This window comes from Chelonoidis abingdonii, chromosome 11 (assembly GCF_003597395.2).
Source record: "Chelonoidis abingdonii isolate Lonesome George chromosome 11, CheloAbing_2.0, whole genome shotgun sequence".
Classification (NCBI taxonomy): domain Eukaryota; kingdom Metazoa; phylum Chordata; order Testudines; family Testudinidae; genus Chelonoidis; species Chelonoidis abingdonii.
In genome coordinates this window covers 2196474-2213746 of record NC_133779.1, presented here as the reverse complement: position 1 = coordinate 2213746, position 17273 = coordinate 2196474, and the positions used below count along the sequence as shown (strand labels likewise).

Here is a 17273-nt window from a genome sequence, read left to right as displayed (position 1 = left end):
GCTATGACAGATGACAGAGCAGGATATCTAAAGACCCCAAGAAAAAATGAAAAGACAGAGCAATCTTTATTTATTATGCTAGCCTCACGCATAATCTAGTCAATGTTTAATGGGGATAGCACTGGATATTTTGTTGCAACTTCACTTTGGCCAGCGTCTGACATTATCTGGCCAAAAATGCTATTAATTCGGCCAATGATGCAAGACAGCGAGAGAACCAGCCAAATGACAGATTTGTGTGCGAGTGAAGGAAGAGGGAGGTGGATAATGTTATTTTAAAAGGCCTTTAAAACATTGTAGTTGCAATAGCCAAGATTCTCAGTCTCCTAAAATTGTATTTTTCCCCACTATTAACATTTTCCAAGTTCCTTTTTTAACGGGGAGTGGAGAATAAAAGGAATGCATGATAGAATGACTTGACCAAACATCAGGAATAACACAGTCAAACTTTGTTTAAATTGATGCAGTAACACTCTGCATTTATACAGTTCCTTTGCTCCAAACATTGAGTGCTTTACAACCATTTAATTAAGGATCACAACACAAATGTGAAGCAGGTATGTGTTACTATTCCTATTCAAGGATCAATAAACTGAGGCACAGAAAGAGGAAGTGAAATTTAAGCATGGTAAGAACAGCATGGTATAGTGATTAAAGCACAAGAGCATTCTTCCAAATGAGAATACTCTCTTTATTAGAATACTAATACTAACATAACTCATATGGCTGCTGTGAAGCTTTATTCATTCATGTTTGTAAAGCACTTTTAGATCCTCAGATGGAATGGTCTAGTGAAGTGCTAAGCAGGGCCCAATTCAGAACGGTACTTAAGAATGTGCGGAACACTAAGCACATGAGTAGCTCCATTGAAGTCAATGGTCTGCTCATGTGCTTAAAGTTAGGCATGTGCTGAAGTGGTGCTTGAACTTGACAGCAAATTAGTGTCCGAGTCAAGAACTGAACCCAGCAAACTACTCCTAGACCCTTCTTTGACCCCTGAACAACACTCCATGCATTTCAAGCACTGCTTTCCATTCCATATGTTCATGAATTCCACTCTCTCTTCCCCCTGGGATTGTGCTGCTCGCTGACAATTCAGAGTCGAAATAATAACTTTGGGTCTAAGGAATTACAGAAAACCCACAGCCTCATATGAAAATATTTTGCCAAAGACTAGCTTGTATGATGGGATCTGTCTTGCACTCAAACTTTCTCACTCCTTGCCTCGGACCAATGGTCCAGCTAGTCCAGTTATCCCATCTTCTTCAGTAGCCAAGGATACTGTACAGGGAGGGAAATAGCTCTAGTCTCATAATGATGTGTCCCGTCACTTGTTTAATGCTATAGTACTGACTAATGGAGAAGTGTGAAAATTTTTATTAATTATTATTATTATGCCCCAACTTACGGCTTTATGGTGATTTTTGTGTTATCTTTCACAAGAGAGAATCCAAAGTCTCCATCCATTCTGCCTAAAAAATAAAAATACATTGAAGATAAATGTACTCAGAAGACCCTTCCCCTTGGCCTTACTTGCTATGCTCATCGAAAATGTCATGGCAACTACTTTTGATGCTATTTAATTCTTGGAATTCCCACTGACTTCAGGGAACTACTCACATGACTATGTCTTCCAAGAACAGGCCCTCAATATGGAACATCCTCACACAATTTTTCAGTTTTTTTTTTTTTTTGACCACTCATTACAAGCTGTCATCCCACAGGCACAACAGGTCTTTATCTTGGAATCATAAACAAAATCTAAATACCATACAATATTAAATATAATATCTGGAGCCAAATTCTGGCGGGTGCATTCCTCCTTTCAGAAACCAGCTGCCAGTACGGGTAGGATAAGCTGAAAGATGTCTGCTCCTATTCTTCCTGGCTGTCTGTAAGCCCCTAACTCAGCAGTGGCCCCTGAGTATAACCCAACCACAGATTATACATGCTTTTAGAATGAATAATTAGACCTTGGAGGAGGGAGAACTTTGCACTGTGCTGCAGAGTTGGAAAATACAGGTATTTTACATTGTTTCAGAGTGAAGGTGCGTGTACAACTGTTCTAGGATTGGAAGAATTTGGCACCAGGAATAGAAACATATATAATGATTGAATGTTGATGCCTCTATACTAATATTTGTACATTTTGGAGTAACTGTCAAATGCTTTTAACGCTTAGACCAACATAACAGAAAAGTAGTGCAAAAAAAGTTAGTTGAGCAGTTTTCATTCTTAACTTACTCTGTTGGACATATAGATCCAGATTTTCCATTGATCTTTACATTGTGTCATTAACACCAGTGCAAAAGTGTGGGCCTTTCTAATTAGTACCAATTACACCCATTTTGCATTGTATTAAATGTCTGCACAAAGGTCAGGGCAACAGACAATCTGGGCCCATAAAGCTAATGACAGCAAACTGGATTTCTTTCTACTATTATTATTAGCTGAATGTGAACACTGTGGTTTTTATTACCTAGAATGGTACTGTACAGCTTGTTGGGACCAGCATTAGTAGAGGAAGAACAAAGAGTGCTAAAATAAAGTCCTGATCCCTCCCGTATTGGGCTGAGCATAGGAGGTGGGGTATATGGAGAGTTTTGGAATAAGTCTCTCAGGAGGTGGTCAACCATGTAGACAGGTGATCGAAGATTACTCTCATGGCATCCTCCCATCATGGCTGGCTGCATCTCAGCACACAAGGGAGGTGGAGGTGGGATAAAGAGCAATTTGGGACGAGTCTGCCTCTTCCTCTTTTTTGGGGGCAAACTTTTCCTGAGGTCCTTCTCATCCTGGCTTTCCTTTTCAATAACCTGAGGAGACATTTCATTTGGAATTTTAATTGACCACAGGAACAAGGGTAACAAGTGTGAGTCTCTGGCATTTAAGATGTGTGGCTTATGACCAATATGAGGCACTTAAAATCATTTAACAGAAGAGAAAGCTTGAAATTACATGAGACTCATGACGTTTGCATGTTTGAGGGTTTTCCAGAATCTCACTTTTGTGATCCATCATTTCAGGACTAATAATTAACAGCAAACATCAAGATTTATGAGCAGAGTTAAAGAAAGGACCCTCTTCTGCAGCCCTTACTCATGCAAGTAATCCCATTTAAATCCACGGAAGTATTCATGTGAGCAAGGAATGTAAATTAGAGTCCTATGTAAGTTTCCTTGTAATCGTGTAGCACTGAGAGAGTTATCATTGTGAATCCTTCCTAAAGAGTTCCGATATATTCTAATTTGCTTTAAACCAAATAATTATCCTACACAATAATCAAATTCACCAACCAGTTCTGATAGCAAAGTAAGTCTATAATATGCTTTCCTAATAATTTTTCTAGGAAAGCCTATTTGCTAACTTCTTAGATAGACTATTGCTACTGGTGACAAAGAATTACCAGAGAAGGCAATTACTAGCAAGACACATAGAACAAATTACTTTTTTTCAAATTTAACAAATTAAATAAACTCAGTTCAATGTTGCCTTAACCGTGTAATCCCAAATATTTTTTTTCCACAAACCCAAAAGCCAAATATAAGACTTACATCATAATTCAGACATTTCTCACAATCTTCAAATGTTATGCAACTCAAAGTGGTTTACTGGATTAACATATTTATATATTTCTAATTGATTAATCTCATAGGTCCAGAGGAACCTCTTACGTGGAAGTGAAATCCACTGCTGTATAGAAAGCCACCAGGGAAGAGCCACTTAAGTTCTATTTTAGGGGTTTAAGTAGGATCCACATGGTACATAGGCTTTTTGGTAACCCTCTGAGCAGGGATGGATTTCACATACTGGTGAACAATTGCTCACAGAAGTTATCCCATTAAAGTCAATGTATACCATTCAGAAGAACACAAATCACAACCCACTTTGTTCCTGGTCTGTTGGTTCATAGCTGTCACAGGTACAGAGACTGGGATCACAAGAGGTGCCACTGTTACGTCTTCTAAAGGTTTCTTAATTTCTGATGGAGTGTTTCCATCTCCTACTGGCTTGAGTGACAATTTCTGAGGGTTTAAGTTTTCTGCATTGTACACCTTAACATAAAAAATTCTAATAAATAATAATAATAACAGGCATATCTCATAGCATCTTTCATCTGAGGATCTCAGAGTCCTTTGCAAACAACTAATTCTCATAATATCCTTCTGCATTCGATCACTATTATTATCACTATTTTATATATGGAAAAAACTAAGACCCAAAGATTTGAATGACTTTCTCCAAAGTAACATAAGTTAGTGACAGAGCCAGGAATAGAACCCATAAGTAGCAGTCCCTTATTCTAACCATTATGCCACACTCCACTCCAAACTTAGCTCTCAAACCCTAAGACTGTGCTGCCACAGTAGACGCACTTTAAAAATTCTATCTTATAAAAAGAAAGTGACCATTTTCAGCGCTATTCCGTGTCTATATAGTAGAAAATTTTGTAGGAAACAGCACTGTTTTGAAACATTGCAATTGTTTAAGGATGCCTACTGAACAATAACCACTTGAAGGGTGTCTGATACTCCAGAATTCTAGATTCTATCCTATTATTCTTAATTTTCAATACAAAGGTTAACTTGCTTCAAGACATTTTTATCCCCATAGGCCAAGAACAGGTTTTAAGAATCCTTGTGACTTTACTTCAAACTCCATTAACTAACAAGCACTGAGGGATTCAATTTCCCTTTACCTGCTGTTCCATTTTCCCTGGTGGTGAATGCCATTGTTCACTCTGGAAACACATATGGCTGTTTAAACCTTTCTCGGTGTAGAACAGCTGACTGCAGGTCTTGCAAACGAAACCACTTGCATATCTGTTCCCATCTGCAGGGACACCACTGGTGTTATTACTAAGCATGGAAAGCAAGGTAAAAGGATGGAAAATTAACATTATGAAGCTGAACTCCTGTTTGCAATTTAGTCTCTATCAATATTGGGTGCATGCTTGCATTCCCTTCTTTAGATCTCATTTTATGTCTAGCTGGAAAAAAAGTCTCTACAGTTCATTTATCAGCAAACTATGTTAACCAGAGAAAATTCCCCACTGGGACATAAATCAACCATGTTAGAAAGATAGTTTTAAACAGGAGATGTAATGAAATGCCCTCTTGAGCATTTACATGCAGTTGTACCACTGTTACCAACTATGCAGAAATGCCTTTTCCAAAAACAGAAACACAAGGTGGGTGAGGTAATATCTTTTACTGGACCAACTTCTGTTGGTGACAGAGACAAGCTTTCGAGTTCACACAGAGCTCCACACCACTTCCTCTAAAAATGATGCCTGCATTCAAAATCCTGCTGAGCATTTTCTTAAGCCATGCATTAAACATACCATATGGAATTTCTGTAATTTTGATGTTGCCATTGGAAAACATGTGTTACATGTGTGCTGTTTTTCCTTTTATTTTTTTCCCCTAGTGAATTTTGTGCTGATGAATGGTAGCAGATTAACAGCTCTGGAGACTCGAGTCCTCTTGCCACAAAACTAACAAAGCAAAGGCAGTTCATGCCTTCCAACACCGACACACCTACCACCCTAATGTGAAGGGACCACGTTAGGGGTGAGAATGAGAGATGAGTTCAGACTCTATGGTCCATTCAGTCCTTGGCTCCTCTCCTGGGGATAGAAATGGAGGATGGGGAGAGAGAGAAGGAGACTACCTTGATGTGTGGGTGATTTTTTTTTATGTGGACACTTGCTCACTATAAACTGTGACTTTCAGTCTTTACAGACCAGGAATAGATTCTTCAGATTCTTAATCAATGTCAATCAATTTCTTAATGATGGAAAATTATTGGCATATCTATCATGGTTAGTGGCACTGTAGAAAAGGCAGCTGTTTGTGCAGTTTAAATGAAGAATTATATTAAATTAATCTATGCAATCTCTACAGAAGAATTAAATCAGTGGGCCATATTCTGCCCTCAAGCTACACTTGTGCAACTCCATTGAATTCAACCGAATTTCACTAGATTGGACTGTAAGGCTGTGACCCAGGAAATCTCCTGGTGCCAAGTGGTAGAGAACCCCCAGGCTGCATAGGGATGTATAGGAATCCCCTGAGTCTGATGGTATGTGATATCAAAGAGTGGTATGTGAAGTTTCTATCAACAACTACTGATTATTAGTCACTCTGTAATGTATATATGAGTAATATTTAGGAAGTTACATATCTATACTGGAAATTATGTTCTTAAAGCCTTGAAGTTAAAAGCAGGTCACCAGGAGGTAACCAGCCTTGGACAGATTCTGTTTGGTCAGGGGACAGGAGATGCTTATCTCTCTTTGTTTGGACAAATGTGTATTGTGCACCATGTGTCTCACAAGGTAAGCCTATGTGCATGTGGAGCCAGATTAATTAAAAGACTGCAAAGTCAACAAGAGAGGGAGGCCACTGGGAAGAACAATAAACAGGAGGGTGTCCTATTTATGAATAAAGATCAAAGGACTGTTTGGATGTATCTGGGATTGCAAAGAGACACAGGGGATCTCTCCACTGAGGAAGCAAGAGGACATGACTTGTCTCATGAACAGAAGATTACAGCCAAGACTGGCTATAATACACTGTAAGGATTTTGAGTGAGCTTTTCCTCTATATGACATGATGTCTTGTTCGTTAAGTTTCGGCTCTACAAAGCATGTTATGATTTTATTTTATACGTAGCCATTCAAATCTCTGTTCTTTGTTAAATAAACTACTTCTAGTTTTTACTATAAACATATCTAAGTGCTGTGTGTTGATCAGAGTGGCGATCCTGAGCCGTAACTGGTACACTGGGGTGTCCTCTTCCTTGGGGAGTAGAGAATCTATGAATTCTGTGAGTGTTCAATGGAACAGGTGCTGGATACTCCAGGAGGATGCTCCAGAGAGTTCAGGGTGGAAGTGTGCCTATCATTAACCTGTAAAGAGAGGATGGGGCCTGTGGAAGCCTGAAGGCAGTGCTTGTGTCGCCTGAGGCTTGTGGTGTCAGGGAGCTGAGCCCTGGCAGGCACAGACAAGGCTTCTTAACGCTAAGGGCTGGTGGTAGCAAGGTGCCTCACAGCTCTGGGTACCACAGGAAGTGTCACAAAGGCTCAGACTTAAGAACAGGGCAGAAGAGAGCTGCATCACCCAAGAAGGAACCCCAGGAATGAACTGTGACCCAAAGTGTTCCACTGAACACTCACAGAATTCCTCCCCTCCTTCCCCAGGAAGAAGTAGGCTCCGACACCCCTTTTCGGGGAACAGTTTACTTCCTCATTTAATAACTGATCAGCTCCACTGGCTGCCATATGGGAAGATAGACCATGGCTTACCTGAGGATGGAATATCAGGAGTGCAGTCCCTGCTCTCTACACCAGCACCCAAGTAGTGATGTAGGTAGGTTCTAAGCAGCTGAACAGAGGGAGGGGGAAGGGTATTTACTTCCCTATGCAGCCACTGAGGACCAGGGCACAAACTTGCCCTAAATAAATTACTAGTCATAAAATTATCCATCCACTTTTAAAAATCCAGCTTTGGTATTTGACTCTCTGCCCCTACAATAAATTTCAAAGGCTGACTACTCATTGTGGATGAAACACAGCACAAGACCTGTGCTCAACTTAAGACCCAGTGAAGCCCTTCTTGCCCAGAGGTGAATCTCTTTTAATTTTATTCTAAATTTGCCTTCCATTCCTTTCATCGTGAACCCTCATTCATTACGGTCATGTGTGAAAAGAAAAGGACTGGTCAGTTTTTATCATCTTAATAACCTTAAATACTGCACTCAAATATCCCTCTGTCATACATAAGTTAAGTTGCTATATAGCTTTCATGCTTGTGGGTTAGAAAGTAGTTTTATGAAAGCCTTGTGGCTCTAATTCAAACACTTATTAATTAGCATAATCTCAGAGCTCACCACAGAAAAAAAAGGCTATGTAAAAATCCAACCCTAAGGGAACAGACAAATACATAATTCGGCCTCTTACTGCTAACATACACACTTGAAGCCAAACCTAAAAGTACAAATAAAAATCTGTGTCACATTATTTTATTTGAAGCTCTGTCAAGACTACAGTGTACCCTGCTTACCATCCAGCTGACAAGTTTTCTTCCCTCACTGCATTAGTAAGGCTGTAGATATTTCCACCCTGAGTTAAAAAAAAATCAAAAACAGATGTTATGCTGTCCATGATTGAAACTTACAATAGTTATTCCATCCTGAAACAAGACATGGAACTTCTGAGTTGTTTCATTCCTAAAAATAACACTTTGCAGTTACATGGTTTAGAAACTTTCTTTACAGGATCCCAAAGCCCTTTACAAACATTAATGAATTTATCCTCATAACCCTTGTGTGCATATACAAATAACACACGAGATCCAATCAACACCACTCGTTTATCTAAATTGCATATTCCCCATTACAGGACCCTCTCAAACAGAGAGCAATCAGCAGCACAGAGAAAGTAACCTCCTGCAGAAGAATGCCAGAGAGGGAGGATCCTCTCCTCCTACATTCCAATCTCTTAGACTCCTAATGCTTGGTGGCCACATGCAGGGATTTGGGAAGGAAGCAAGATGCCCCATACAGACTTCAAGGAGTTAAGAGAGTTCCTATAGCTTCTGAGCTTCGTGCAGGTTTCCTAGTGCTGGCATTCCTCTGGCCCAGCCAGCATCTCACCTCTCCCGCAGCAATGGCAGGCCCCAGAATACAGAGAGCCTTCTGCAAGGTTCCAGGGGGAAGGTGGGGAACAGTACCACAGAGGTGGTTCAGCACCTTCCTCCGCAGTATGGAACAGGGGGGGAGTTCCTTGCACAAAGGGTCACCTCAGTGCATAGATGACAGGTGACCAAATGGTCTGCAGAAACAGCAGCAGTTCATGCAGAGCCTGGACAAAAGCATGCAAATAAACTTTCCATCAGAGTAGTGCATGAGGGTGAGATGTCATCAGACTGCATGGGGCTGGAAGTCAGCTACTAATAATCAACAAAACAAAAATGACTCTCCACAAAACCTTGGAGACTCAAAACTCCTATTTATCCATAGAACACGTATAGCATGGGCAGCACTATTGCAAGCAGCTTCCCTACCCTATTCCATCAATGTGCCTCATCTCTGACCTGAAAGAACTATCTTTAAGGGTGAGAAGTTCATTGTGTATAACTATTTAGCCCGATTTCTCTGCTGATGCAAGCAGTTAGGCACTAGTTACTCCCAAATGAGAAAGTGATTTGTGCTATATGGACACCTGTCCATTATCGTACTGACTCATTTCACAAAGCTCCCTGAAGAGTCTGATGCTAGCAATGTTTTATTACTGACCAGAGCCCAAGTTGAACCAAGAACCTAGGTGAAAGGCTTTACTAAGCATCCTGTGAGACTTCATCTTGTTAAATCATTTTTACACCACTGTCACTGAATTAATTAGTTAATGTTTTTAATGCACTCTGAAATATGTAAGGGGCCATGTAAATGCTAAAGATTATTTTTGGTGAGTCTAAAGCTGTCAACACTAACAAAAAACACTTAAAAGAACACAGGGAAACAATGAAGTCCAATAGTTATGGCTCAGTACCTAAAGTTAGGAACCCTAGGTTCTACTCCAGACTGGAAACTAACTTAATACTGCATGTAACATCTTTGTGCCCCAGTTTTCCAAACTATAAAACAGAGGTAAAATTAACCTCCTTCATGAACCAGTATAAAGTATTTTCAGATCTCAGGTTAAAAGCACATCTAATTGCCCCATACTTGTATTCCTAATAAAAGAAAAAACGTAACTGATGTGCTCTTTAAAAGAATGTTGGTCCCACTTTACCACACCCTTCAAGATGAAGTTTAATACAGCAACATTGGCAAATAAAGTACAAGAAATAAGGATCTGGTCAGACTACCACGTGTGAAGGATGTCAAACTAAGCTTTACTGTTTTTGATTTATGAAAAGCAAAGAAATATTTCAGTGCAACCCAGGGGAGCACTGAAAGATATCTTCACTGATTAGTGACTAAGCCTAATACATAATTCACTAGAAGAACTGAATGAATTATGAGCATTTCTCCCACAAGTTAAAATAATGTAGTAATATGATCCTGACAAAGCCATCAAGATCAACAGTAACTATGAAACTATTTATTTATCCTGTAGAATACTAAATATTTTCAATGCTGAGGATTTTTTTTTTAGTCTGAAAAAAAGTTTTATTCTGCAACTACATAAACATTTGCTTTCGGATGAGCTGGTTAAAATCCCATCACAATCCAGAATCAGATTCCAACTTGATTCCTCTTGACAAGAAGTTATTAGCATAGTCTACTAGCACAGCCCTGTTAAAATGTGTGAGTATTTCCACTACAAATTGCAGCCTTCTGTACAAATTTGGTGCAAGAGGTCTTCATTTTAAAATAACTTCCCCTATATATTTACATTACACCCTAATTTTCATGAAGACTAGCTTACGTGGTGGTTTTGTTTTGTTTTGAACCACAAAGGTTACAATAGTGGTTTCACTTCTGAGCTAAAAAATGATGCCTTGAGTCACTGCTCCAATACTGTGTCAGGACTTCTCGAAGGCTGCTAAATATCATTATCCTCATTTTAAAGATGGAGAATCTGAGACACAGAGGGCCAAATTTACAAAGTTATTTAGATATTTAAAGATGCAAAAGCACCCATATGAGTTAGACACATACCTCCCAGTAACTTTCATTAGGAAAAGCCAGGATTTCTGACTCCTAATTCCCCACTCTAAGCATTAAAATGCCATCTCTGTTTTCAATTTATTTATTTAAAAATGTAAACATTTTTATTTTATTCATTAAAAAATAAAAGAAGATTTGAACATACCTGAATCCTATTAAAAATGGTTAGTTTGTGTTTCTTTTCAGTCACATGACTGGGTGAAGTCCCAGGTAATGAAAAGGAAGCCATGGCCACTTGACTTGGAGAAGCTGTGCAAGATAGGTCAAACTTCAGCTTCTCTTTTCGGACACTGGGCAAGCGTCGAGGTCTACCACTGCTGGAATGTAGTTTGCCACCTGTTCCTTTGTAATATCCTTCATTCTTCTCTTTGTCGCTATATACAGAAGCATTGTTTTCCCACTGACGTGATTTCCCAGAAGTAGAGTTTCCCAGGGCTTTATCACATACTACAGTCTGGGGTTGGGCTGGGTTGTCAATATCTTTGAATCCCACACAGCCTTTCAAGGGTCTAGTCTGCTTGGCAGAGTAAACAGAAACTGAATTTATGAGAGGGTCAGACAGGGACTGAGAAGACTGCAAACCAACTGCTGCTTGCTGCCTTTCTATTTGGCCTTGTTCCTCACTAACAGATGACACATCCTTCTGATACTGGGTCGAAGTCTTTTGCATATACACGGGAGACCCTTCACCTTCTGTGTGCTCTAGAAGAGAGTGAATCATATCAGCCTGCTGCTGCTGTTGCAATACATTTTGGAGTGGTTTTTCTACAGCCTGTCTCACCTGAGAAGTTGCTTTCTGTGTTGGAGCCACCACCTGGGTGTGGGACAAAATGTGTTGAGATTTGGTCAACATTTGGAGCAGGTGTTGCTGCACTTGCATATGCTCCTGGTTCACTGAGGATTCCATGAAAAGCTGCCTGAAGTGTGGGTTAGCGTCATTCTGTATCACACTATGCTTCTGAATGTTCTGCCAGTGACAGGAATCAATGTCACATTCTTGTCTTTTTGTTGGCCTAAAGGTTTCCTCAAAACTGCTGAGCTTTGTTTCACCTGAGATTTCCCCTTGGGTCTTCAAAAGTGCGAATGACAGAGCATCTGGACACTCATACATCTGTGCAAATGAGTCGAACGCGTGAGAAGGTCTAGGAAACCCACCTGAAACATTCTGAGCTGTAATAGATGGATTGTGATTAATATAAACACTATTCCCTTTGCCTTTAGTACAAACTGGCATGTTTCTGATCCACTGAAAATTATTGCTTGACTGATGGGAGGAGTTTGCAGAAATCTTCTGGCCTCTGAATAATGGAAAACAAGGTAAAGTGCTGTTTGGCCAATACTCCAAACCCGTAGTCTCTAAAGGAAACTGTGATTCTGAAAGTAGGGATGTATCAGTCAAACTGCAAACTGTATTTTCTCCTGGTGTGATCATAGATAAATTACCAGGATTTATTATGGCATACACATTGGAAGAGGTGGCATTCTTTTGGCAAGGATAATGCTCCTTCACCATCTTGTCACCTGTAGCTTCAAATAGTGCAGTCATGCTAGATGGGATGCAAGAAACCTGATCAGCTGCAGAGGAGCAAGACTGCAGTGAACTTTTCAAGTCCTTTGCAGATGATGCTGGAGTTGATGGAAGCTTCTGATTTACAATGCTGCTAACAATACATTTCAGTAGGTCTCTGTTGGGCAGGCTAGGATTTGGAGATTTGGATTCAGACTGAACAGCAAGCCTCTCCGTTCTCAAGCTACCTTGTCCTCTTTGGACAAATGCATCATGAGAAGGTGATGAGACCTTACAGGCATCGTCATCACAGGTGGCCTCCTTCAAGATAGACAAGCCATGTTGCATTTCATAATGTCGAAGCAACGACCGATGGTCACAGTAACTCTTATTGCATCCCTGTTCTATACATACAAATGGTTTTGTTTTCTGGTGTGTTAGCATGTGTCCACTCCTGAGGTAAAAAGACAAAAGACAGAAGAGAAGACTCATATTAAAATGACTAGCAGAAATTAAATCGTTTCTTTTCTGAACTATTTCAGTTATCACTTCTACGGTTTTATTAAATCCTGAAGGTCAAATTCTGCACTGACATATCCAGTGCAACTCCTACAGAACTCAAAGGAGTTTGACAGAGTATAAAACAAAAAGCATGATTAGGGCTCTCTAAAGCAGGAGGGATCCACACAGCTGCAGCCTGACTGCTTTTTTTTTTTTCACTCTAGGAAGAAGGGATTACATCACTCCCCTCCTTCATCACCTGCAGTGGCTGCCTAACGCTGAATCCAATTCAAAACTGACCTTCTAGTTCTCAAAACTCTCAAAAAAGATGGTTTTTAACTGGCAGCACTGAGAAATTCATCCTGTCCCCTGTGAGTCAAACTAGGTTCTTTTGCATTCTCACAAGTTACAGAAGTACAGCAGAGAAAATAATGTCCTTAAATAACATCATTGCACCCCATTCTCTTCCAATTATGCCCTGAATTATACCTGTGCAAACCCACCAAAGGATAATGGGGTTGCACAGGTTTCATTGAAGGCATAACATAAAGACAACGAAGACAGACCAAAATGAGGATCTAATTTGGCCAGCAGAGCTTCTTTAAATGCATGAAATGGAAAAAATCCTGCTTGTCTATCAATCACACTGAGCTTGGAGGAGGCAGGGAGGAGCTTTCAATCAGAAAAATCATCTTGTAAGCAAAGCAAATTTGATACAGAAACCAGTGGGAAACAATGAATATGGAACACCAAAATGCCCGTTCTATGGAGACACTTTTAGAGCAGAACAACACTCTCAAAGGACACATATTAATCCAAAATATGTCTGTATATAATACGGACTGAAACCTCCAGCCTGTTCCCTCGGACTGGCATTTGCACTGGTCCGATGTCCAGCACTGCTACATTAAGAAACCAGAATAGACCACTGAAGTTCCAATACTTCAAGAACCACTGGAGATCAGAACAAATGCTATACAACTCTACCTCAATATAACGCTGTCCTCAGGAGCCAAAAAAATCTTATCGCGTTATAGGTGAAACAGCGTTATATCGAACTTGCTTTGATCCACCGGAGTGCGCCGTCCCCACGTTATATCCAAATTTGTGTTATATCGAGGTAGAAGTGTATATACCATTTGAAAAATAGAATCCCAGTTATTAATGGTGCGAAAAATTAATCTTTAACTGCAGTTCACAATATATTGGCTGCTAAAACCACACAAGAATTGGCTGTCTAGTACAAGTACTTCCCACACCAGTACGCTTTTCCCTGGACCACTGATCAGAAAGAAAAATAAAAGGTTCTTAGTTGCTATTGCGCAATACAAGCTTATCAAGTCTTCTGAAGCTGAACTATGTCTTATATGACCATATGAGGCCCTTTCTGCACCAATATGCTCTGGAAATTCTAGAACTAACTTGCTTCTGCTACTGATATAGTTTTCCAATGTAATTTGATGGGGTCTGCTGGCCTGACAAATGCTCACACCAAAGTACCAAGTAGTCTAACTGTGCATCTAAACCAAACTGAGGGCTTGGCTACACGGGAGAGTTGCAGCGCTGGTGATGGGGTTACAGTGCTGCAATTTACTCTGTGTCCACACTTGCAAGGCACACCCAGCGCTGCAACTCCCTGGCTGCCGCACTGGCTGTACACCTAGTCTGCTTGGGGTGTAACGATTGCAGCCCTGGTGATCCAGCGCTGCTCGTCAAGTGTGGCCACCAAAAGCGCTTTTATTGGCCTCCAGGGTATTAAGAGGTATCCCAGAATTCCTGTCCACAACAAACCAGAAGAATGGCTGAACTCCGAGCTCCCCGGAGCTATTTATCTAAAAAACAAACACAGCTGCTCTTTGCTCCAGCGAGCGAGCGAGCAGAGGCAGGGGAATTGCTTTGGAATGTTCACAGCTATTTGCTTGAGGAGAGAAGGGAGGGGGGAGTCCGTGTTGAGCAGCTGCTTATGTGGTCTGAAGGCTATTTAGGAGTGCATAATTTGCATTTAGTGAATAAGAGAGGGGTGGGGGACAGGGTCAAAACTTTTAAAATGATTGAAGGTAGGTGCTGTGTATCTTCCAGTGCTTAGAACTTGCGAGACAGGGAGCTGAGAACAGTGTCAGCTCCAAAAATTCACTCTGTCTCCCCCATGCTCCCTTTCACACTCCACCCCACCCCCGTTTTGAAAAGCATGTTGCAGCCACTTGAACGCTGGGATAGCTGCTCATAATGCACCACTCCCAAGAGCGCTGCAAATGCTGCAAATGTGGCCACACTGCAGCGCTGGTAGCTGTCAGTGTGGCCACACTGCAGCGCTGTTCCTACACAGCTGTATGAAGACAGCTGTAACTCCCAGCGCTGTACAGCTGTAAGTGTAGCCATACCCTAAAACAGGAAAATGAAGTACTACTGAAGTGAATTCTATCTACACTGTTTTAAACATAAACTGAACATAGTTTTATCCCTTTATATTAGTAAACGCCTACATACAGGTGGTCCTGCCGTTTAAAAGCCTTGCTGCAGATTTTACAGATATATTTCCGTTCCTGGCTGTGAGTCAGGTTATGTTTGCTAAGAGAGCTGGCACTGCTGAACACCTTCCCACAGAGACTGCAATCCAGGACAGGGTTTTGAGGAGAGCTGTGCTGATGCTTCCCTTTCCTGGCACTGCCAGAACTGGACTTGCCTTCCTGTTCAACTTCTTTAGGTGCTGCTGGGATAGGAAGTCCCAATTCTAAATAAAGGGTGAAAGTTATACTCATTAGGTAACATACAGTGTCTTACTAAATTACCCCAATAATGTAAGGTTTCATAGATTTCTCTTTTTAATTCCCCTACATTTTTTGTTCGGAGCCTAGTTACAGGGTAGGGTAACTAGTGCAAGCATGATGCACCACAGTTTTGTGTCTTACAACGTAGCCTGTGATCTGCAACACCACTGATATTCGAGGCCTCTGCCCTCACACAGCTCTGACAATGCACCTCAGTTGTGGCTTGCTATTTCAGTCCTGAATCTCTTGAGCAGTGTCAGCTGAGCTGAATTCTGCCATAATGTTATCCCTCTTTTGGACAAAAATGGACATAGGAGACTCCTATGAATTATTTTACACTTGTGACCTAATGAATATTTAAACCAAGGTCACCAGAGATGACTGACTAGTTAATAAATCCATTGAGCCACTAAGCTTACATTGTCTTCAAAAATCTAAGATTCATTACCTATGAACCAGAATGAGAAAGGAGAGAGGTAGATACACTACAGATTTTATCAGTTGGCCTAATCAGTTAAATAAAAGATGCACCAAATTGTATCAAAAAATTTCTATCATCCTCTTATTTGAGTGCTCCCAGTTGTGTCTTTTTGTTTTCTCTGTCTTCATAGTTCCTTGAACTTTTGCATGATCACTGATCTGCACTAGCAGTGATAGTACCCTGTTCTTTCAAGAACAGTATTTTACTAAGGACATTCTCCTTTTAACTTCTAATTGCAAATTTTGGAGAAAGCCCATTCTGCTAAATCCATTTCTCAGAGAATTTGAGCTACAAGAATTAAACAGAATGTCTCTTCTATGCTTCAGGGAAAGCTAGTAATGTAGATGTTAGCGGCATATTTAACAAATCTGTTACTTTAATGTTTTTAAATTTTCCATTTGTAGCTGGAGATCAAATTGCAAAGACTTTGAACAGAAAGTGTATTCCTAGCCATGGTACAATTTTAAGGAAACAGAATTGTAGGGGAAATACTCCTATTTAATATTACAATAATTATTAGTAACTATTTTCTATAGAGCTATAAATACGCAAGACAATTTACAAGACAAATAAAGACTGGCAAAATTTTCAAAAGCACCTAAGTGACTTAGAAGCCTAAGTCTCTACCCCAAAGAGATTATCACTAGGTTTATTGTAGGTTCTAAATTAACTAATGAAAAATTCTGGCTACACTGAACTGTAAAATTACAACCAAAGGAGATTCCAATGTACTCACCACACAAAGAAGGCTGTGAGCCAAAGTCAGACTCATCAAGGAGTTTAACAAAATCACAGTCCTTCACAGAATACAAAGACAGTGCATCTAAATTGTCCTCCAAAGTGTCATTAGCCATATCTGCAGCTGAAAGGCTAGGATCCATATCTAGGCTGCTTAGGCCAGTATACATTATGTCTCTTGTATCTGGACACAGCTTAAGGTTGAGAGTGTCACTACAGTTCAGCCCTTGACTCTCTGAAAATCCAGGAATATGCATCTCTGATTGGATGAAGTTTTCATCACTGAGGTGGTACTGGTCCATGTTTACCCACCTTTAATGTTTGCTCAGGGACTATGCTTTGGTTTCTGATAAACTAGGGAAAGACTCAGAGCTTGAAAACTGCATTAGTGTATAGCAAGATTCCTAAACAAAAGGTAACAGGAAAAAGTTAGATAACAGAGATGAACAGATAATACATTTTAAAATGAAAGCAATGCCAGTACTGATACATTAGCCCATAAATAAACCAATCCTTATTATACAGAACTCAAGATAAATACTTCTGGTTTATATTTTAGATGGATATATGCGTTCAAATTAAAAGTGCTTTCAAACAACTG

At 40.2% G+C, this 17273-nt stretch overlaps 1 protein-coding gene across 2 annotated transcripts in view; it reads right to left on the bottom strand.

Moving 5' to 3' along the window:
• Positions 1–16974, bottom strand: part of ZNF541 (zinc finger protein 541) — a 61415-nt gene extending 44441 nt beyond the window's left edge. For both annotated transcript variants that reach the window (XR_004377008.2, XM_032804469.2), the window contains exons 1-8: positions 16671–16974; positions 15173–15416; positions 10823–12638; positions 8067–8125; positions 4700–4859; positions 3888–4055; positions 2480–2816; positions 1409–1472 (exon numbers count right to left, since the gene is read on the bottom strand). Coding sequence is in view for 1 of the 2 variants with exons in the window: in XM_032804469.2 (XP_032660360.1) it covers positions 1409–1472; positions 2480–2816; positions 3888–4055; positions 4700–4859; positions 8067–8125; positions 10823–12638; positions 15173–15416; positions 16671–16974 (3152 nt within the window). In the remaining variant the exon portion in view is untranslated. The remainder of the gene's footprint in view (positions 1–1408; positions 1473–2479; positions 2817–3887; positions 4056–4699; positions 4860–8066; positions 8126–10822; positions 12639–15172; positions 15417–16670) is intronic.
• Between the last annotated feature and the right edge of the window lie 299 nt (positions 16975–17273).